Source organism: Hyperolius riggenbachi, chromosome 3, assembly GCF_040937935.1.
Source record: "Hyperolius riggenbachi isolate aHypRig1 chromosome 3, aHypRig1.pri, whole genome shotgun sequence".
Lineage (NCBI taxonomy): Eukaryota > Metazoa > Chordata > Amphibia > Anura > Hyperoliidae > Hyperolius > Hyperolius riggenbachi.
Genome location: NC_090648.1, coordinates 341,853,044 through 341,875,869, shown reverse-complemented (window position 1 = coordinate 341,875,869; position 22,826 = coordinate 341,853,044). Strand labels below are relative to the sequence as shown.

The window sequence follows — 22,826 nt, the reverse complement described above, 5'->3', positions numbered from 1 at the left end:
TATGCTGATCTATTTGGCTGAAGTAGTAGCTGAATCAATCCAGAAACAAGCATGCAGCTAATCTTGTCATATCTGTCAAAATTGTCAGAAACACCTGATCTGCTGTATGCTTGTTCAGGGTCTATGGCTGAAAGTATTAGAGGCAGAGGATCAGCAGGATTGCCAGGTAACTGGTATTGCTTAAATGGAAATAAATATGGCAGCCTCCATACACCTCTCTCTACAGTTCTCCTTTAAGCATGGAGCCTTGCATGCAGAGTAATGAAGATGTACACTGTCATCCTGTACTGCATGGCCAGCGCAGCTGTTCGTTACCAGACAGCTTATACGCGAATTAATACAGGCGTGCATTATGACAGCATAAACCACGCACACCACTTACCTCTCCCGCCAGCAGATTCACAGCTCTGGCCGCAGTCACTCCTCCGAGCGCTTCTACTTCCGGGAGACGGGTCGTGCGCTCTGATTAGCTGGAGAGCTGATGACGTGCGGAGCATTTAAACTTCAATAACACTTGCAGAAGCATAGAGCAGGAGCAGCCGTTGCTGGTTGATTCCAGGCGATCCAGGTGCAGCAGCCAGTATTAGCACAGACAGCACTGAGGGGAGCTCTGCCACTGGTGTGACACAGTAAGTACAGAGGTTCATCTCACATGTTGCGTCACACGGGGAGGACTGCTAGCAATATTATCGCATCATGCTGATGCTGTGCTTCTAAGGTTCTCAGCACTTGGTATATGATGTAGACCAGGGGCTACTTTTGTTGAGATCAGGGGATGCTTGGACTTTTTTCAGGTAATTTATTGTATTAGGTTTAGAAATTAAAACCATATATAAGTCATGTACAGATAAACCTAAATAACTATTTTACTTAGAAGCGTCAATGAATGCTGGGAAAGCATCCATACACAATAATCTAGCACTGCATAACAAATACGTATTAGTGTGAAGGTGTTCATGAAGTGGTGTTAGTCACAATAAGGGGTGCCTGGAAAATACATTGTGCAATTATTGTTGGTATACAGCATTGTTATTTCTGATTTTTAAGAACAGGATCCATTTTTTTTTCAGATGTCCCAAAATGTATTCCATGTCTCTTGCTGCATTTTTCATAATTGTTGTTTTCCTTGTTTGGTATATGCCAGTAATTTTATTCTTAAGTATTTTTATTTCACATTTTGAACATTATTTTCAAGTAAGCAAATAGACATTATTTCCAAGGTATTTCACATAAGATTTGTAGACTTATTCTTTTAATATGTATTGTCCCTGACCTGCCAGCAGAATGTTGACCAAAGTGATCAAGAACAGATGTATCCACTGGCTTTATGGGAGTACATTTGAATTGGGCGCAGGATACAGCCGGTATATGGCTGATCCTGCGTCTGCACAAGTCCGGGCCGAATGAATTACTATTCCCCCCCCCCCCCCCCCCACCACCACCACCACCACCAGGCCGCCATGGATAGTGGGGGAATGAAATAATTTGGCTTCCAGCAATTGCTGGAAGCCGAATTATTATGTTGTTGTTTTTTAAGCAACCTCGGCTCCGTCTTCTGACGGCACCGATGTTACTCACTGAGCACCGCTATAGACTGATTCCCTTTATAGTCTATGGCGGCGCTGGCTGCGCCCAAATCTAGCAGCGCTGAAAAGCACTGCTCTGCTTTATGGAGGTTCTAGGAGCCTTTGGTGTATATGGTTTTTACAACACTGGCTCTGAAATTATTTCAGAATGTTGGCTGCTATTATATTGGGAGAGGTTAGCAAGGCAAGTGTAATGAAAAGCCTTGTACACACACCAGAGAATTGTTGTGCGTTGTCTCAGCCAAGAATCATGGCCAACCACTGAGCAATGAATCAACCTATTATCTTATTAACTCTGTGTGTGTGTGTGTGTGTGTGCTCTGTTGCCCCCAAGCTGTTGTCCTAGCAATCAATTGTTAGGGTGGGTTCACAGTGGGAGTTACCTTGTGTTTCCTTTGACTGCTGGAACAGAATGGGAAAACGGCACTCTACATTACCTGCTTGGTGCCCCTTTTGCATATAAATGAAAATGCTTTACTGCACTGTTAAAGTAAATGGGAACCTAAAAAAACCACATACTTACCAAAGAGAAGGCTCTAGGTCCTATAGAGCGGTCCCACTTCTCTCAGGGGCCATGCGTGCCAGCTCTGGCTTCAATGGTAGTAGTATTTGACCAATTGGTCAAATAATGCTCTCTGCTGCCGAAAGGAGGCTTCAGAATGGAGCCCGTGTGCACCTGAAGACAGGCCGCTCGGTACTGCGTCTGCGCTAGCGGGCCCCCTCATGTGCTCACGCATGCACAGTATGGAGCTGCCAGTCTTCGGAAGCACTCGTACTCCTGAAGCCTCCCGCAGTGGGGGTTTCAAATGGGGGAGCCATCGCTTAAACAAGGGGACCAGGAGAGAAGTGGGAAGGCTATATAGGACCCAGACCCTTCTCTCTACTTAGGTAAGTATCAGGTTTTTTTTTCTTCTGTTTATTTTTAAAGGTTCCCATTAGCTTTAATACGGGTGATATGCAGTAAACACAGTGCATTGTGGTGCAGTTTTCTGTCAGACCACACTGCAATGGGTGCACTGTGAATGTCTCTGTTTTGCGTGTGGCCACCTTAACATCCCTGGCGTTCTATTAAGATCGCCAGGGAGGCTGCGGGAGGGTTTTTTTTTTAATAAAAAAAAAACTATTTCATGCAGCCAACTAAAAGTTGGCTGCATGAAAGCCCACTAGAGGGCGCTCCGGATGCGTTCTTCTGATCGCCTCGGGCGACCAGAAGTAACACTGAAGGCCGCAATGAGCGGCCTTCCGTGTTTCGCTTACCTCGCCGCCATGGCGACGAGCGGAGTGACGTCATGGACGTCAGCTGACGTCAAGCGCCTCCGATCCAGCCCTTAGCGCTGGCCGGAACTTTTTGTTCCGGCTACGCTGGGCTCAGGCGGCTGGGGGGACCCTCTTTCGCCGCTGCATGCGGCGGATCGCCGCGCTGGCGCGGCGATCAGGTAGCACACGCGGCTGGTAAAGTGCCGGCTGTGTGTGCTGCTTTTTATTTGAGCCAAATCGGCCCAGCAGGGCCTGAGCGGCAGGCTCCGGCGGTACTGAACGAGCTGAGCTCGTCCAGACCGCCCAGCAGGTTAAAGCATTGCACACATGAACGAGTACTATTGCTCATACCGAGGAGCTACGAGTACATAGCTACTCGGAAGTGAAATTTAAAGGAGAACTGTAGTGAGAGGTATATGGAGGCTTCCATATTTATTACCAGTTGCCTGGCAGCCCTGTTGCTCTAGTTGAAGTAGTGGCTGAATCACATCAGAAACAAGCATGTAGCGAATCTTGTCATATCTGTCAAGATTGTCCGAAAAACCTGATCTCCTGCATGCTTGTTCAGGGTCTATGGCTGAAAGTATTAGAGGCAGAGGATCAGCAGGATAGCGAGGTAACTGGTATAGCTTAAATGGTCCCCACCGATCACCCCAGATCACCGGCGTAATACGTACCCCCCCCCCCCAGGGATCCCGCAATGCCGCAGCCTTCATCTCCAGGCTTCGCTATGGGGAGGATCGGGTCTGCTCATGGCGTCATGTCTGATCGGCGCCATAGCGACGAGTGACGCTGCGACTCTCTCGCGAGATTGCAGACGGGTAAATATTGGCAGCGATCGGGGGGGGATCAGAGCGGTGCCAGGGAGCTTGCGGGAAATAGTTAGCTAGCAAAGTGCTAGCTTACACATATAGCATAACTTTTATTTTAAAAAAATCCTCCCGCGGACCCCTTTCCCAACATTGGCTAAAGTTCCAGTATGCCGGATGTATAGCGACCACTGAGCACATTGTTCTCCCACTTGCCCTACTTCATAGAAGCTACTCCATATATAGATGTTTCTTCATTAGTGACAGATTTCATGCGTCCACATTTTGGCAAATCCAACACCAGTTTCACGACACTTAGCAAGCAGTTTGCTAACTGTAGCATGGGAGATGAGTGGTCTCATAGGGTGTCTTGCAATGACCCGGTTACCGCGTTCACCAGGAGATAGATGGCTATAGATCGATATGCTGGGTTCACACCATGCGGTTTCCCGGTCGATCGGGATCGATTTGACTATTTCCGACATGCTTGATTTGGGCTTCGATCGTTCGTGCTGTCTTATTTTATCTATCTCTTTTCTTCCCATAGCATCTGAACTGTTTGTACAGCCTTGGCCCAAAACTGTTGTCTGAGGGATTGACTCCCGATCCCTGCTGGGTACATCGGAGAGATTATTACTGAGACTAATCTTTAGACATTCCAGTCAAAATTTCTGAGTAACCTTCAAGAACAAATAGAACTTATCTTTGTTAACATAGCAGGAGGTATAGAAATGCTTTCTGCCAGGTCATCTAAAGTCCAAAGGTGCATACATACATTTTAGCCAGTGTTGTTTGTACAGGTCGCTATACTCTATCTCCCGTCTATATTTCTCCAATGTCATCGCTCTAATTGAATCAACAAGCAATCAATGCATCGGGTGGCCCGATCTATCATGCAAAAAATGTCATTCTGTAGAAAATCTAGGCTTATCAACTGTGGGTTGAGTGCAGCGGCAGGTAGATGGCCCATATCTTTGCACTGGTTTGAGCAGTGCTGTGGTTCAATATATTTTTAAATCTGCTCCTAGTCTGTGGCAGACATCACATAGATCCCTGTCAGGTTTATCTATCCGATGATCGAATCTGATGGCCAAGGAGTCCATACATCAGACGATGACTAATGCTGGGTACACACTATGGGCTTGATTCACAAAAGAGTGCTGACCATTTGCGCGCGATCGTGAATTTTTGTGTGCAATGAAACGTTTTTGCGTGAAATCTTTATCGTTTTCACGTGAATTTGTGTTTGCGCGTGAAAATTCGCAAACACAAAAACGGCCGTGCTAACAGTTAGCACTCTTTTGTGAATCAAGCCCTATGAGATTTTATGGTCTATTTACAGTCGGATCGATTATTTCCAACATGTCTGATTTTGCTTTCCAAGCATTTTCCGAGCGATTTTCGTTAACTTTAATAGGAAATCACTCAGAAATAGATCGGAAAGCAAATCAAACATGTTGGAAATCGATCTGACAGTAAATCGACCATAAAATCTCATAGTGTGTACCCAGCGTAAGAGACAGATCTCTATCTGATCGGAGGGAGATCTGTTGTCTGCAAGCATGAAATCTCATGGGAATTGGCTTTTTTTTTTTTTTTTTTTTTTACGCATCCGACATCCCCCCCCCCCCCCCCCCCCCCCGAGTAATGTGCCCTGTGCGGGAATATGCTGCCTGTTGGTGTCTGCTGCTGGCTCCGTGCTCTGTCCAAAACATGGGTGCGTGTGACCTTACACATGCACCCACGTGGACGGAGCGTGAACACAGACAGGTAATGTATTTTTTTACTCAGGGAATCAGGGAAACATTTTACACTAGAGGACAGTGCTGGGGGTTCTGTTACAATCGTCATTTGTCCTGATATTGCACACCATTACCACTGCGCACCTGATCCAGCATGTTTGCCTGACATATTGCATCGCTCTGATGATCTTTGCACTTTCCTATACTTAAAGCGGACCCAAACCAAACATTTTTTTTTTTTTTTTTTATTCAAAATCTTTAGTTGCACCACTCTGACACATACAAAGACACACTCCTTCAAGCCTATGAGCATTTCAGTGCATGCTTTTCACCCTTCTCTTTTCATAACTATACAGGTGGCAGCCATTACTTTTGAGCCTAGTAGGAGGATTTAGATCATGGGTGTTTGTCATCAGCTACCCTCCCTCACAGGGGCATCGTCTATGTGAAATCTCACACAAAATGTGTGAAATTCCTGGCAATATGAAAGGAAGGGAGGGGTTCCCTCAAATTTTTATGTAAAATATTTTATATTTGTTGTCATGCAGCTGAAAAAAGACTATTTTATCATTCTAATTTAGAAAATAGATTTTATTTCTGAAATCTTGTATTTTTTTAATTTGGGTCCTGTAGAAATTCTGCAGGACAGGAGTTTGGGAAAAATCGCATCGCTCTTGTGTGATCCATCCCATTCTAATATATTAGCCAAGTGCTTTTTAAAGCGCTAGCGTTTTTAAAAGGGCTCAGAAGAACTCTTGGTGTACACCAGCCCGGCAACTGATTAAGTGTAAAAGGTGGCCATACACTGGTCAATATGGCCAACAAATAGATTCCTATCCGATCATTATCAGAGAGGGGTCAATCTGCTCAAATCTCTCCACACACTACACATAGATTTTCAGTCTATTTCGTATGAAATCCTTGAAAATCTGTGTGATGGCATATCATTTTGCATTGAATCTAATGGAAATCTGATGGCAGAAAAATGCCATCAGACCGATTTTAAGTAGATTTCATTTTTTCATAGGAACATTTTTACTAGGAACAGATTTCCATCTGATGATCTATCTGCTGCTAATCTAACAAGTGTATAGCCTGCTTAAGCAAGATTTACAGTTTGGCAGAGAGGTAATCTATTTTCAAGGGAATATAATTGACATCCTATATGTTTCAAGGTCTGTTTGTAGTCATTGGCAATTGTTTGTTTTTTGTTGGATAGAGTTGTATTTTGCAGCTGATGGGAATTCTGCATCTTTTTAGATTGAGATGGCCAGTCAGCAGCAAGCAGTCCTGGATCTGATCAGACGTTTCAGATGTCAGTGGTCTCTTGTGTGTGAGAGTGAGAGAACCACAGTATGCAGCGCTGACAACATGCTGCTCATGTTGCAGTTAGCTGTTGCTGAAGTGAATAAAAAGGTAAGTCGTTTGAGAAAATGTGTACCTTGATGTTTTACAGCCCACTGAGTAAGATCACTGCTTTTATGTCGATGCTGGTCCCAGTGTTGTTTGTAGGAAATGTAAAATAATCAGAGTATATGCCAATCTGACGGCAGTTGTGTGTTTTTTTTTTTTGTTGTTGTTGTTAGTTTTCAAGTCCCACGTGTGCAGCCAAGAGAGCCCAAAAAATCTGCCTACTTGTGATCCATAAAGTATTAAGCCTGGTACACACATCTAATTTTTGATTGGCCAACCACTAACCAATTTTACCACCTCCCATGTAGTATGAAGGGATTTTTTTATACTGCGAACAGATTGTGTAGGACAGCTATCATACTACATGAAAGTGGTAAAATTGGCCAACCAGTGGCTAGTCAAAATTGGATGTATGTACTAAAAGCAAAGCATATAAATAAAATGTATCTATCTTTATTTTATTTATTTATTATTATGCTAGGCGCAGTTCAGCATCCCATCTGCCGCTGCAATTTAAATGCGGTTGTAACACCACACGTCAATCGCTGACACGTGATGGCATGAGTAGGCGGCAGAAGAATGCATAGCTGTGGCTATGCACTGATGTGACTCTATGGGGGGGTGTCTGCCTATCTAGCACCTGTACCGAGCACCTGACAGGCAGAGAATTCACCGCCTGTTAGTTACCGGCCTGGAATAGGCCTTGGTGTTTTATGTATGCTCCATCTATGTGTCTTCTGTTTCTTTGCATTTATTTGTTCACATAAATGTATTTCTTTATGTTGTATATAGTAGAATCCCTTTATAGTAAACTCCAAGGTACCTGGCCATGTAGTTTACTAATATCAGGATTAATCATACATTGTATATTCATAAATGTGTATGGTCTGAGGACTGAGCTTACTATAGCCAGAAGTTTACTATATTGTGATTTATACTGTATTGAATTTATTTTTCCCCCCCTTAGAATGGCAAAGAATTTACAGCCCCACTTAGTGACTTGCTGTTCATCTGGAAACACTTTATGAAGGATAAGCTTGGTCTGAACAGTGGTGGCACACAAGCTCCTGGGAATTATGAAGAGGTTCAAAAAACATATGAACTTTTTCAGAAAAACAGCAATACCTTGGATCTTATTGATTTACATGGAAAAATTAACTGCCCTACAGAAGCAAATGCCCTTTCTTCTGTGAGTATCAAAGAAAACTTGTAAGCCCATACATTTAATCCCTTACCCTTCTTGCACCTCTATTGACCAGTCCAACCCCCCCCCCCCCCCCCCCTATCTAGTTGCATGGCACACTTTGTCCCCCTCACATCTCCAAGCAATGCAAGCTGTAGCCGTGCCCTTTCATAGTGGCATCATGGTTAGCACTCTTGCTTTGCAGCGCTGGGTGTAGGCCTGAATGACTTTAGAAAATCGACTTAAGCAATTTCTGTCCAAAATCACGATTTCGATTAACAAAAGAAGGGGAACTGGAAAAATACACACACACACACACACACACCCCCACACCACACCACACCACACCACACACCACACACCACACACACAAAAACCGCTAGCAGATCCGCAAAATGCTAGCAGATTTTGAAACCCTTTTCTTATTTATCTGTAGGGTTTCACCTAGCATTTTGTGGTTTTGTGAAGCGTTTTTGGTGTAGTAGATTTCATATATTGTTACAGTAAAGCTGATACTGAACAGCTTCTGTAACAAAACCGCTCTGAACTGCCGTTTTTCCTATACTTTACATTGATGCAGAAACGCCTCCGCAATCCAAAATCTGCAGCAGCCCGGGAGTATGCGTTTCTGCAAAACTCCTCCCGCTCTGGTGTGCACCACCCCATTGAAATACGTTACCCCTAGCGTTTCCATATCCGCAATCGGATCTGAAAACTCTGCTGAACTGCTCTGGTGTGTGTGTGTGTGTGTATGTCTGGGGCTTCTGCCAGCCTCTTCTGCAGCCTTCCTGTCCCACACCTGTCCTCAACTATTATCCATTCTCCTGCCACCAGCTGCTTTCGGTACTATGCTACCGTCGTCTTACAAGTCGACGGCAGCCACGCATATCTTTCTACGCATTCAAGCCTGCAATAGTATTCTGTGCTAATAGCAGTATATTGCGGTGTGCGCAGGTGCATTTGCCACATCAGTGATACCGAAAAGTAGCTGCCGGTGCCGGACAGTAAGGCTGCAAGGTGTTGGCAGAAGCCCCACGTAAGTGAAACTGTGTGTGTGTGTGTGTTTTAACCTGCTGGGCGGTCTGGACGAGCTCAGCTCGGTCCAGTACCGCCGGAGCCTGCCGCTCAGGCCCTGCTGGGCCGATTTGGCTCAAATAAAGTGCAGCACACGCAGCCGGCACTTTGCCAGCCGCGTGTGCTGCCTGATCGCCGCCGCTCTGGCGGCGATCTGCCGCGAGCAGCGGCGAAAGAGGGTCCCCCCAGCCGCCTGAGCCCAGCGTAGCCGGAACAAAAAGTTCCGGCCAGCGCTAAGGGCTGGATCGGAGGCGGCTGACGTCAGGACGTCGGCTGACGTCGATGACGTCACTCCGCTCGTCGCTATGGCGACGATATAAGCAAAACAAGGAAGGCCGCTCATTGCGGCCTTCCTTGTTTGTTCTGGGCGCCGGAGGCGATCGGAAGAACGCCTCCGGAGCGCCCTCTAGTGGGCTTTCATGCAGCCAACTTTCAGTTGGCTGCATGAAATAGTTTTTTTTTTTATTCAAAAAAAACCCTCCCGCAGCCTGCCTGGCGATCTTAATAGAACGCCAGGCAGGTTAAGGTTCACTTTAAGTTACTTGACTTTCCCCTTTTAATTGGCACTAGATGACTATGGACATATGACTATGGTAGGTTAGATTGGGAGCTCCTCTGAGGGACAGTTAGTGACAAGACTATATATGCACTCTGTAAAGCCTGCAGAAGATGTTGGCGCTATATAAATAATGGGATGGTGGTGGCTTTAGCAGCTTTCCACCCTAATAGCCTAGGAGAAAGAGAAGAGAGAGACAACTGTTCCTTCTTAATGAAGGCATTGCAGTAAGTAAAGGTGGCCACTAACTGTACAATTTCTAGCGAAAAATCGTTCGAGCGATCAGAAATTCTGATCGGATTGGTTGTAAATAATCTCCATTGGTGGACACAATCGATTATGAACGAGTGGGAAAAAAAATGTCGCCCGAATGAATTTTCATAGAACCACAATTTGGATTTTCTTGTTGGTTGTGATAGATATGAAGTAAAGATTGGTTCGTTGAAGGTGTAGTGAACAATTTATTAAAATATTTTACTTTCGATCAGAATTTCTGATCGCTCAAACGATTTTTCGTTAGAAATTGGACCATTAGTGGCTACCTTTTAGACTTCTGTGATTATGTGGTGAGTAACCCAGTTGGATTATTGCTATGGTTATAGGTAAAGGGCTTTTTGAAAAAGAATTGGATGTAATCAATTGATGGGTAGGGAATAGCCAGGAATAGTTTTTTTTTGTTAACCAAGTTTGTTTACAGATTATGTCCGTATACTTTTTTAACAATCTTGATCGACAGGGTCTAGTGTTATATGCAAACTCATTGGGAGAGGTGAACAGGACAAAGGGACGGGGGGACATTCTTATGGATGATCAGATCTTGGGCATGCTGAGAAATGCAGTTCACTCTACCTGCCAGTATTCGGGTTCCTGGCTAGCTTGAGACTCCTCTGCTGCAGTTTGTAATGGAAAAAAGATAGAGGCGGATTGAGTGACTACCACCACTCTGGGTATTCAAATACTGACGGTAAATAGCAGTAGTAACTGTTTACATTTTGTCTTTTTATATTTTAAGCCACATCCTGCCCTTTTGTTTGTTCGGTGTACCTTGAATCTTCTCTGTAGTCCATGAAGCTGCATGGATTTTCACTTACTGGACAAGTAGAGGCTGTGCCGTGTAGCTATATATATTCAGTGGCCGCTGCCACCCTACCCACCATTCTAATGAGCCAGCCTGCTGGAGAGATCCCTGAAGTGAGTCAGTCACAGCGCCACAGAAGGTACTGGCGCTACATAAATCTTCAGCAATAATAATAATAATACTCCTTCAAACAGGAACAGTTACTGGAATTTCTTTCTGGTTGTCGACTGGAAGATGATGAATGCAGTCTAACACCAATTTCAACGCCCTGCAAAAACAATATGATTTTATCAAGTAAGTTGTCATACATATAACTGCTGTATTTCTGAAAATGCATTTACTTACAGATTTATTATTCCTGTATTTTTACAGAGGAAAGCAGTTGTGAAGAGGATCTTTTGTCATACTAAGTCTACTGTGAATTCTAAAAATGACCTTGCCGTTGCCCAAGTCCTTAATTGTCCTGACAGAGCCTGGGAAGAGAAGCCTTTACAGACCTTAAGCGAGCTGCAAGAAGCAAGCAGATTGTCCCTGTTTTTGGTATGTTCTAAGGAGCTTTCATGGGACAAGAAGTCTCATCAGGGACAGGCAACGAGCTCACTGAACATCTTATGCCCCCTCCTCCTCATTCTGTCCTAAATGATTGGCATTGGGCTTTAGGCCTGGAACTCACTAGGAATTGCTGCAGTGCTGGGTGCAGCAATCCCTTTGGTGCCTTTGATCGTGATTCCAGTGTTGTGTTTTTTTTTTGTTTTTTTTTGTTTTTTTTTTTAAATAAAAGCTTTAGTATAGTTACCAGACGTCCTCCTTCCACCCTAATTGAAGAGGTCACAGGTACTTCTCTATAACCAATCAGTGAATTGCCTGGGACCTGTTCCTTTAGGGGGGCGGGGCTACAAACAGAAGAAGGAAATGCAGAGACCTGGTAAGTATGATAAAGTTTATATTGAAAGGTTTTTGCTCGGCCACCCAAAGTGCTGCATAATCGTCTTGATAAGCGATTATATACTTTGCATTGAGCGCAAACGTGCTTAGAATGCTGCATGTCCTGCGATTGCTCCTAATCACATTTGCACCAATGTGTTCACCCCCACTCACATTCATTAGTAAAGCGTTTTTGGGAATCGCCGGCGATTGTTGGCAATCCAAAAACGCCCTAGTGGTTTCCACCCTTAAAGAGAGAGAGACTAAGCACCCTCATGTATTTTATTACATATGACAGTAAACACCTACCCTGCTTTTTAGTTGCATTGTTATCTGCTTAGTCTATTAGCAGCTGTGATAAGAATCCCCGACTGGCTCAGTCTAGGTTTGACCTGGAATCATTATAGCTGAGTCACTCTTCTGTGGAGTCTTTTCAAGCCCAAGCCTGCCACCTCCAGGCTCAGATTTCCTTCTTTGCATACTGAGAGCTGTGATGACATGGGAGGGGCTGCTGCTGAGAGAGAAGCTCTGAAACAGACAAGTGTGGCTGCAATATGATCCCTGTGTGCACTAGATAATGATGATGACTGCAGTTTCATTCCTATGACAGACCCTTCCTACAGGCAGCTGCACATCATACCAAAATGAAAGCACATAGAATGAAAGGCTGCATTTAGCCTAGATAGCAGCATAGTCTCTTATAGCCTAGACAGCACATCCAAAACAACTCATAACCCGGAAGGAGAAGGGATATGAGCGGGCGACCATATTTGATTTTTCCTGGAGCAATAATGGATAAAAAAAAAACACTAAAAAAGGCACACCAGAGCGGCAAAATGATCAGGTAGAGCATTTATTCTTTACAAGCTATCGACTGATATGTTTATTTTGTGTGAAACGTTCATCTCTGGCTCCCTTTAAGGTGGCACACGCATTACAATTTTTTGTAAATATCTGTTCAATTCAAGAATAGCAATCAATTTTTCTGACTGATTGTAACAATTCAAAAATCTGACCAATGTACCACACACCTATGTTCAATTTTTCCCCAATCAAGAATAAAATGAAGGCTCTGAAAAAAAGATTAAAACTGTACAATCCAGTAATTGAGAATCCATCACACACCATACAATTCTTGATAAAGTTGGTCTGAAATTTCCAACATGTCCAATCTCCAAAAATTGAATGTGGTACATTGGTCAGATTTTTGAATTGTTACAGTCAGAAAAATTGATCAAAAAAGCTTACGAAACCTTTTTTTTTTTTTGTGGGGGGGGGGGGGGGGGGGGGGGGGGGGAATTGGCGAAAAATTGGATCTTTTAATTTGTGTGTGTGGCCACCTTTACAATTATTGTTATTGATTGCGTAGTCTAAAGCTGGTTGGTTCCTCCAGATAGAGCTCTCCTTGTAGAAGTTCACTTCAAACCTGAATAAGGCTTGCTCCTTTCCCAGGTGGCAATCTCTGTGTTGGTGCAGAGGATGGAGATTACCAAATTTGTAACTGGGCATCCCTATCAGGAAGTACAGCTGAGCTTGAAGACCTGTCTAGGTGTGCTGCCTTTAGGCTTTCAAACTGTGCAGGCACTGATCTTAACAATATCACTTTTTATCATTAGCCTTCATTTTTCAACAAACTTTATGGTTTCAGTGACCAGTTATCAATAATGAATGTGCGTTATGACCCTTATATTACAAATTCTAGTTTCTAAAAGATTGAAAAGATTGACCTATACGCTCTCTCCAAAAAGTAATTTTATATCTGAAGTTTTGGCTTCACAATGGTCAACTTTTTTTTTTTTTTTTTTTTTTGATACTGAACAAAGTTAAAGAGAACCCGAGGTGGGTTTGAAGAATATGATCTGCATACAGAGGCTGGATTTGCCTATACAGCCCAGCCTCTGTTGCTATCCCAAACCCCACTAAGGTCCCCCTGCACTCTGCAATCCCTCATAAATCACAGCCACGCTGCTGACAAACAGCTTGTCAGAGCTGGCTGTGTTGATCTCTATAGTGTCAGTCTGCTGCTCCCCCGCCTCCTGCAGAACTCCAGTCCCCGCCTGCATCCCTTCCCTCCCTGCTGATTGGAGGGAAGGGACGGGGGCAGGGACCGGAGCTATGCAGGAGGCGGGGGAGCAGCTGAGACTGACACTACAGATGTAAACACAGCCTCACAGCATGGCTGTGATTTATGAGGGATTGCAGAGTGCAGGGGGACCTTAGTGGGGTTTGGGATAGCAACAGAGGCTAGGCTGTATAGGCAGATCCAGCCTCTGTATGCAGATAACATTCTTTAAACACACCTCGGGTTCTCTTTAATGCACAAACGATACTCCTCTGTAAATACAAAGACATTAGTAGCTGCCAGATGCTGTATATTTCATACAACCTTTGCTTTTATCATGTTCAAACTGTGTTAGGATAAGGGGTTAAGATGCCCACTTGGGGGGGTCGGTCAAGGTAGGGGGTTCTGTTTTAAAGAGCAGGAAGACCTTAGATCAGAGGTGCCCACACTTTTTCGTCTCGTGAGCTACTTTTAAAATTAGCAAGTCAAAGTGATCTACCTATGCACAATTTTAGGAACACACTTGTATATGTTACGGCCAGAACCCGAAGTGTGGCCACTTCTAGTTCTTGCCGGCCACTTCGGGTTCTGGCCGGCCAATGTGCGAAGTGGCCGCAGCGCAGCGGCCAATGTTAGGAATGGAATGTTTCCTTTGATTATTAATGTAGTTTTCCGGCCGTCTCTGGCCGCAAATGTAGCAAAACAGTTAGTTCATTGAATTAAATGAAGCTGGCGGCAATGTAGAAGGATGAAGCCGCCCGGCTTCTGCTCCGCCTCCTCTCCTCCGCCCCTGCCTCTCTCTCTCCTCCCCGATACTGGCAGCAGGGGGACATGCGTGTCCCCTCCAGAGTCGTTCGTCGCGGCAGGCAATATCCTGTCGTTCGTCCTGCAGAGCGGGGTGCCGGCAGAAGCAATGTCTGCAGCCTCCCCGCTCTGCTTTCCTGCCGCCACGAACGACTCTCGGGGACACGCGTGTCCCCGCCGGCTGCCCGAAGAAGAGAGAGAGGCGGAGGAGAGGAGGCGGAGCCGCCAGCTTCATTTCATTCAATGAACTAACTGTTTTGCTACATTTGCGGCCAGAGACGGCCGGAAAACTACATTAATAATCAAAGGAAACATTCCATTTCTACATTGGCCGCTGCGCTGCGGCCACTTCGTACATTGGCCGGCCAGAACCCGAAGTGGCCGGCCAGAACTAGAAGTGGCCACACTTCGGGTTCTGGCCGTAACATATATACAGAATGGAATATGTAGTGGGGGTCGGGATCTACCATGAAGGCCTTTGCGATCTACCGGTAGATCACGATCTACCTAATGGGCACCCTTGCCTTAGATCATTGTAAATTGTAAATATTACTGTTATTTTACTATGACTGTAGTAGGATATTTGTAAATGTTTTATCACTTTTCCTGGTGCCCTTTTTTATGAGCCACAAGAATAGAGATTATAGTGAGGAATAGTAGAATATCAGTGCAGTAGAATCCCTTTATAGTAAACTCCAAGGGACCATGAAAAGTAGTTTACTATATCAGAATTGGTCATATATTGGCTATACAGACACATGTGCTGAGGCCTGAGTTTATTATATCGAGATTCTACTGTATTATCAATGATATTTTTCAATGATTAAGTATAAATGATTGTCTGTTTGCCCATTGTGAAATCTTTCCTCTGGTGATGCAAGTGGAAGTAGCTGCTCCTTGCGTTTTTTTTTTTTCTTTGTTTTTTTTTATTGCCGTTGGAAACAGCGGTTACTTATCACAATGCAACAAGGCTCCCACAGTGTGATATCAGCACCATGGTCCTGACATCACACTGTGGGAGGGGATTCAACACAATCCGCCATACAGAGCCCCCCTGAGCCATTTGAGAAAATATTTCTTATGGGAAAGGTGTTCTAATGAGTGGGATAGTAGCAGGAAAAAGTGCGCCGGCTGAGGGTGGACGAAAAGGGCGCCGCTATAGACTTTAATGCAATATGGCAGAAAAAAGGGTGCCGTGAACATTATAGTTTTTGAGGTAGTTATCATTTTAGAAGTGTATAACGTTATAGTTTTTGTCATATTTCGTTAAGTACAGATTTTACGTTTTCAAAGGTGTTATCGTTAATATATGTAAAGGGTGTTTCTGCAGAGGGAGTGGTTAGGCACCACCAGGAGGAGAGGTTGTTGTCGGGCCCAATTTTCACAGCACCCTTTTTTTTCATGCACGCATTGGGATGAAGTTCAATCCTTGGTCACAGTAGCTCCTTTAATCTTGACAAGTGATCTGTTTTGCTTTTAATTAGGGTGTGTGTATAAAGGGTTAATTAGTTTTTTTTTTTTTTTTTTGTTTTTTTTTTTGTGTGTGTTTCTCAATGCTTTGTAGACACAACTTTCTGGTTTCTGGCTCAGTGTTGTCTTGACATTTTGTTCTAGGTGGCAACTTCATTTATAAGGATGTTGGAACTTGGTGGGAAGGGATATGCGCCATGTGAATCTGATCCATTAAGAAAACATTTGAAAGGACTTTCTCTGTTTGTTCACTTCATTGACAAACTGGATGAGATTCTTGGAGAAACCCATGACACAAGGTAAATAACTTTTAGGCCCAGTGCACACCAAAAACTTCTAGCAGATCTGCAAAACGCTAGAGGTTTTTGAAGCAGATTTAAGAGCGATTCTAGGCATGTTTAGAGGTTTTCTAAATATGCCTAGGGTTTTTGTGTAGCAGATTACAAATATTATTACAATAAAAGCTGTTAGGCAGCGTTTGTGTGCGTTGCGTGGCTGATCCCATCACTGAAACGTGAATGGGACAGCCAGGTCCGGAACGCATGCAGTGTGAACATCAGACAGTGCACTCTATGCGTGCGAGTTGGCCTCCTGCACGCGTTTCCAAAACGCAGCTGGAAACGCGTGCAGTGTGAACGGGGCCTTACTGAACAGCTTCTGTAACAAAAACGCCTGGAAAACTGCTCTGATCTAGCTTTTTTTTTTTTTTTTTTTTTTTTTTTCAGAGCGGTTTTCCACTTGCGATTTTTATTTTTTTATTTTTTTTTTTTTATTTTTTTTTTCCGCCCTAAAAGTGCTTGTGCCATGATTCCCTATGAGAGTGTTCACATATGAGTGATTTGTTTCCAATCCACTCAGCAAAGCGCTGCCTGTAGTCATTTTTAGGAGGTGGAGGATGGATACAATTGTTTTTCACATCAGTTTATTTTCACTTTGGATGTCCTTTTAGGCTACTTACACACCAAGACGTTGCGTTTTAGGGGACGTTAAGGTAGCATAACGTGCTCCTAACGCAACGTATGGTGGTGTTGAAGTTGGACGTCAGATTGAGCTGCGTTATGCAGCTCTCAAAGCAGCCGCTCCAGGTTAGTGATAGGCAGTCTGGATCTTTTTAAGGATTCGGATCATTTGAATGGGATCATTGAAAATATCCGGATCTTTGAACCAAATCATTTGAATCATTTTACTAGGGAAGCAGACTGGGGGTGAAATGACTAGCAGGACAGGACTTTCCCTGCACTGTACATTCTGTATGTTCCTGTTTCTTCCAGACAGACATTCTCTGTGAACCGAATCTTTCATTGTGGTGATCCGGATGATTCGACTCACAAAAAACATCCGGATCAAATGAACGATTTCTTCATGATCCGGACAACACTACAGTCCTACCACGAGTCTCTGCAGTGCAGTGAATATTAATTAGCCATGTGGCTGGCCGCGGAGGAGGAGGGGAGACCTCCTCCTCCAACATTACTGAGCATGTGCAAGCAGTCTAACGCTGCTTAGCCCAGTATAACGTACAGCATGCAGCACTTTGTTTAAACGTGCTGCGTTACTCTGTAACGCGACGTGGGCACTGTGAACTGCACAATTGATTTTACAGTGCTGTGAGTTAGGCTGCGTTACTGGCTGCTGTAACGTGGGACTTTAACGTCCCACTGTGAAACCAGCCTTAGAGGACCCAGCTGTAAACCTCACAGGGAAATTCCTTAAACTAGTGCCCGTTAAGTTTCATGGATAGACCTGTACTCCATTCATTGTAACCTTCCAGTTTAAAGAACTGTATTAACCACTTGAGGCCCGCAGTGTTAACCCCCCCCCCCCCCCCCCCCAGTGACCAGGCCTTTTTTAGTTAAATAGGCCACTGCAGCTTTAAGGCAAAGCTGCAGGGCCGTACAACTCGGCACACGTGTTACACGGCTGTCCCCAGTACAGCGCTGCTGCGGATCGCAGCGGTGTACAAAGTAATTAGATTAGCTCCGCAAAGGTAGCTTTTCTGGACACTGAACTGGCTTCCTCTCTTCATCCACCCACAGTGATGCACTCCCAGCATCCGCTTCTACTTCCTATCACATCTTATAACAAGTGATCGGGGAGTCAGAGGATTGTCAGCGGTGCAGCGCCACCTGGTGGTGGAAGACGCGATGGAAGAGACTCCCTTTTAGGCTATGTTCACATTCTAAATCGCAAGTGATGGGTTTTTTTGTGCGCAATTTTTTGCGCTTTTGATGAGCGACTGAGATATTCACTTCCTGAATAAGTTCTGCCGGCTGATGTGAAATGAGTGCACATCCTCAAACAAAACCTTTCATTTGAATATGGTAATGGGTTAATGGGGGTCAACGTTTTTGACATACATACATACATACATACATACATACATACATACATACATACATACATACATACATACATACATACATTTGGCCCCCTTGAAGTTTTCCACATTTTGTCACATTACTGCCACAAACATGAATCAATTTTATTGGACTTCCACATGAAAGACCAATACAAAGTGGTGTACACATGAGCAGTGGAACAATATCATACATGATTCCAAACATTTTTTACAAATCAATAACTGCAAAGTGGGGTGTGCATAATTATTCAGCCCCCTTTGGTCTGAGTGCAGTCAGTTGCCCATAGACATTGCCTGATGAGTTCTAATGACTAAATAGAGTGCACCTGTGTGTAATCTAATGTCAGTACAAATACAGCTGCTCTGACAACCTCAGAGGTTGTCTAAGAGAATATTGGGAGCAACAACACCGTGAAGTTCAAAGAACACACCAGACAGGTCAGGGATAAAGTTATTGAGAAATTTAAAGCAGGTTTAGGCTACAAAAAGATTTCCAAAGCCTTGAACATCCCACCGAGCACTGTTCAAGAGCTCATTCAGAAATGGAAGGAGTATGGCACAACTGTAAATCTACCAAGGCCGTCCACCTAAACTCACAGGCCAAACAAGGAGAGCGCTGATCAGAAATGCAGTCAAGAGGCCCATGGTCACTCTGGACGAGCTGCAGAGATCTACAGCTCAGGTGGGGTAATCTGTCCATAGGACAACTATTAGTCATGCGCTGCACAAAATTGGCCTTTATGGAAGAGTGGCAACTTTTTGGCCAAAATGCAAAACGCTATATGTGACGGAAAACTAACACTGCACATCACTCTGAACACACCATCCCCACTGTCAAATATCGTGGTGGTAGTATCATGCTCTGGGGGTGCTTCTCTTCAGCAGGGACAGGGAAGCTGGTCAGAGTTGATGGGGAAGATGGATGGAGCCAAATGCAGGGCAATCTTGGAAGAATACCTCTTGGAGTCTGCAATAGCCTTGTGACTGGGGCGGAGGTTCCCCTTCCAGCAGGACAACGACCCTAAACATAAAGCCAGGGCAACAATGGAATGGTTTAAAACAAAACATATCCATGTGTTAGAATGGCCCAATCAAAGTCCAGATCTAAATCCAATCGAAAATCTGTGGCAAGATCTAAAATCTGCTGTTCAAACGCTGTCCATCTAATCTGACTGAGCTGGAGCTGTTTTGCAAAGAAAAATGGGCAAGGATTTCAGTCTCTAGCTCTGCAAAGCTGGTAGAGACCTACCCTAAGGGCTTGTTTCCACTGTTGCGACGCGATTTCGGCCGCATTCCGACGCTTGTAAAAACTCATGCGGATGCGTTTCCACATGCGTTTTTACCCGCGATTTCGCATGGCAGGGTGCCATGCGAAATTAACCATGACACTGCCAGGGCTAAATAAAATTGAAAAAGGTGCGAAATCGCGGGTAAAAACGCATGTAACAAACGCATGCGTTTTACTATTAAATACATTAGCGGCGATTCGCACGGATTCCCGACGCAGGCGAAATCGTTGGCTCTTTTGTGCGTTTTTTCACGCTGAAAAAAACGCACCTCAACAACGCTACAGTGGAAACAGGCCCATCCACTTGTATTACATGTGCGGATCTGCATGCGTTGGACGCATGCAGATTCGCGATAGTGGAAACGAGCCCTCAAAGACTTGCAGCTGTAATTGCAGCAAAAGGTGGTTCTACAAAGTATTGACTCAGGGGGCTGAATAATTACGCACACCCCACTTTGCAATTATTTATTTGTAAAAAAATGTTTGGAATCATGTATGATTTTTCGTTCCAGTTCTCACGTGTACACCACTTTGTATTGGTCTTTCATGTGGAATTCCAATAAAATTGATTCATGTTTGTGGCAGAAATGTGACAAAATGTGGAAAACTTCAAGGGGGCTGAATAGTTTTGCAAGACACTGTGTGTGTGTGTGTGTGTATCTGTCTATATGTCTCTATCCAATCTCTTCCACACAGTGCTTTACAGAGCATAGTCTTGTCACACAATGTCCCTCAGAGGGGCAAACCATCTCTAATCTCTATCGTAGTCATATTTTCATTTAGGGCCAATTCAGGGGAAAAGCCGATCAACTTATCTGTATGTTTTTGGGATGTGAGAGGAAACAGGGGTGCCTGGAGGAAACCCATGCAAACATGGGAAGAACATACAAACTCCTTGCCCACACTGATATTTGAACCAGGGACCCAGCACTGCAAGGTGAGTGTGCTATCCACTACGCCACCGTGACTTTGTGCTAAACATGTTCTGGTGGTGGCCTTTGAGGGCAGGGTTTGGAAACCCTGCACTAAATAAAGCCTTATTCCCGGGGCAGTCTGGCTTGATGAATTATCCCTCTCTGTACCATACACTATATGTATGTGTATTCTCCTTATACGTAGAATCCCTTGTATAAAGTATGATCTTCTGGTAAATGATGTGTGATCGCTACAAACTTGGGGAAACTTGTATACATTTTTATCTGTGAATACTGGCAAATTCCATTTGAAATCTTGTTGTAGAATCTGCATCATTTACAGTGAACTTTTTGGGGGCAGGATATTTCCAGCATGACACAGGGTTTCTGATCATGATGTGTACCCTCAGTAATGCTAAGGAGCAGAGATGGGGTAAGATGTAAGGCAAGGTAGGAGATTTGGGGCCCCCTTTGGGGTCTTTGGTAAGCTGAAGTGAATAAAGGTCAGAGAAGGTGGCTAGTGGCCCCTTGTCACCCTCTAGGCCCCAGGCACCTGCCTAGTTTGCCTGGTGGATGATCCTGCTCTGCTAAGGAGAGACGCCTCTGATATTCTGCAGTAGACGTCTGCCTACATTGTACTTGCTTTAAACATACCGTAATCTTCAAATATGAATGGACTAGAAATTGACGTGGTGCTTATGAACACTTTTTCAGACAATCTGTTTGTTCTGACTTTATAAATTGCATTAACAGTTGTCCAGAAAATGTCACATTCTTTCCGGTTTTTGGAATTGTAATTATGAATCTGTTTTTATATTTTAGCAGGCATTTGGAAATGGTTCATAATCTTAGTCTCTCACTAGAGTGCTTCAGTCTTTTTTTTTTTTTTTTTTTTTTTTTTCTTCTAACTTGGAGAAGTGCAATGCATTTCTTTGACTACTCTGTGTCCCTGGACATTTATTGAGTGTAATTAATTCTCTTGTGTTCGGTAACAAGACGACCACTTTTTATGTACTGTGTCTACTCTGAACTTCTAATATTGTATACCCGAAATCTGAAGGGGGGGGGGTGGGGGGGGGGGGGGGGGAGAGACACTTTGGAGGAAAGCCTCATTATACTCCACTTCCTGCCAGGAACCTTTTCCTCTTTGTACCAACACTCCCGTCTGTATATGAGCACGGCTGCTCTGTGCAGTGTGCAGGTGTCACGTTATGCATGCCCGGAGCAAAATGCTGCGCACGAGTTGTTCTATGCTACTGCGCAGGCCTGTGCTGTGGTTTGCGCCTGCAGAGTGCGGCCACGCTTATACACGGGGGAATTGTGGCCATAAGCCCCACATTTTTACATTATCCAACCCTTTTCTAAGGGTCCCAGTGCAGGAAGGAGGGGCATACGAAGATCCCTCTACTAAATATCTATTAGAAAGATTTTATTATCCTCTGTACCACTTTTTATATTGTACATGACCCATCAAAAAAAAAAATCAGACTTGCACACCTGAAGAATCATGTGGTTAAACTGCAGTGAGCACATGATCTATTGCTAAAAGTATTAGAGGCAGATGATCAGCAGGAGAGGCGGGCAATCTGCATTGTTTGTGAGGAAATAAAAATAAAAAAAAATGTCGGCTTCCATGTCCATCTCACCTCAGGTTTCTTTTAAAACTACCTACAGTGTTTTTTTGTTGTTGTTTTTTTTTTTTTTCCCTCTTTCCATATACTGGTATAAAAAGAACAAGGACATCGAGAGCCCAATATGGTGCAGTATGTATTGGTTAAGGTTGGAGAAAGGAGGAGTAAGTAAAAGAATACTCACAAACCAGGCTTACCACTTAGGCAACCACTGTATCGGCAGGTGGGGAGAACAAGCCTGTCCCCATTTAGGAATAAGAAGTCTTTCTCTGTAGATCGGAAGAAATACGAGGATTTCCGCCCTTCCACCCAGGGTGGATCAGATTAGCAGGTAGACAGAGGCGCCAACAGTATAAAATCAAATAACATTTTTAAAACGTGGAAGTGGCTGGTGCGGGCCCTTTTGCCCTCCAAAGGACACGATAAGGGTACGTGTTAGGTTATAACACAACAATTTTTATTATTGTGCTGTAACCTCCTTCTTAAGGTGCGTACACACATGCGACTATAGTCGTTTGTAACGATCATTCCCCGATCTTTACCAACGACGATCGTTACAAAAAACGAACCACCGACTATTAAGGCAAACGACGAACGAGCCAAATCGCTACAAAAAAAAGTTCTGTCTCGGCGGATTTTAACCAACGACGATCGTTTGCAAAAGTAGTACATCGCA

The 22,826-nt window shown here is 44.2% G+C and overlaps 1 protein-coding gene across 1 annotated transcript in view; it reads left to right on the top strand.

The window, feature by feature from the left end:
* The first annotated feature begins 459 nt into the window (after positions 1-459).
* PARPBP (PARP1 binding protein) overlaps positions 460-22,826 on the top strand; it is a 34,496-nt gene continuing 12,129 nt past the window's right edge. Inside the window, exons 1-4 of the mRNA XM_068276944.1 lie at positions 460-629; positions 6,655-6,810; positions 7,775-7,996; positions 16,103-16,257. Coding sequence (XP_068133045.1) covers positions 6,661-6,810; positions 7,775-7,996; positions 16,103-16,257 — 527 coding nt within the window. The 5' untranslated portion in view covers positions 460-629; positions 6,655-6,660. The remainder of the gene's footprint in view (positions 630-6,654; positions 6,811-7,774; positions 7,997-16,102; positions 16,258-22,826) is intronic.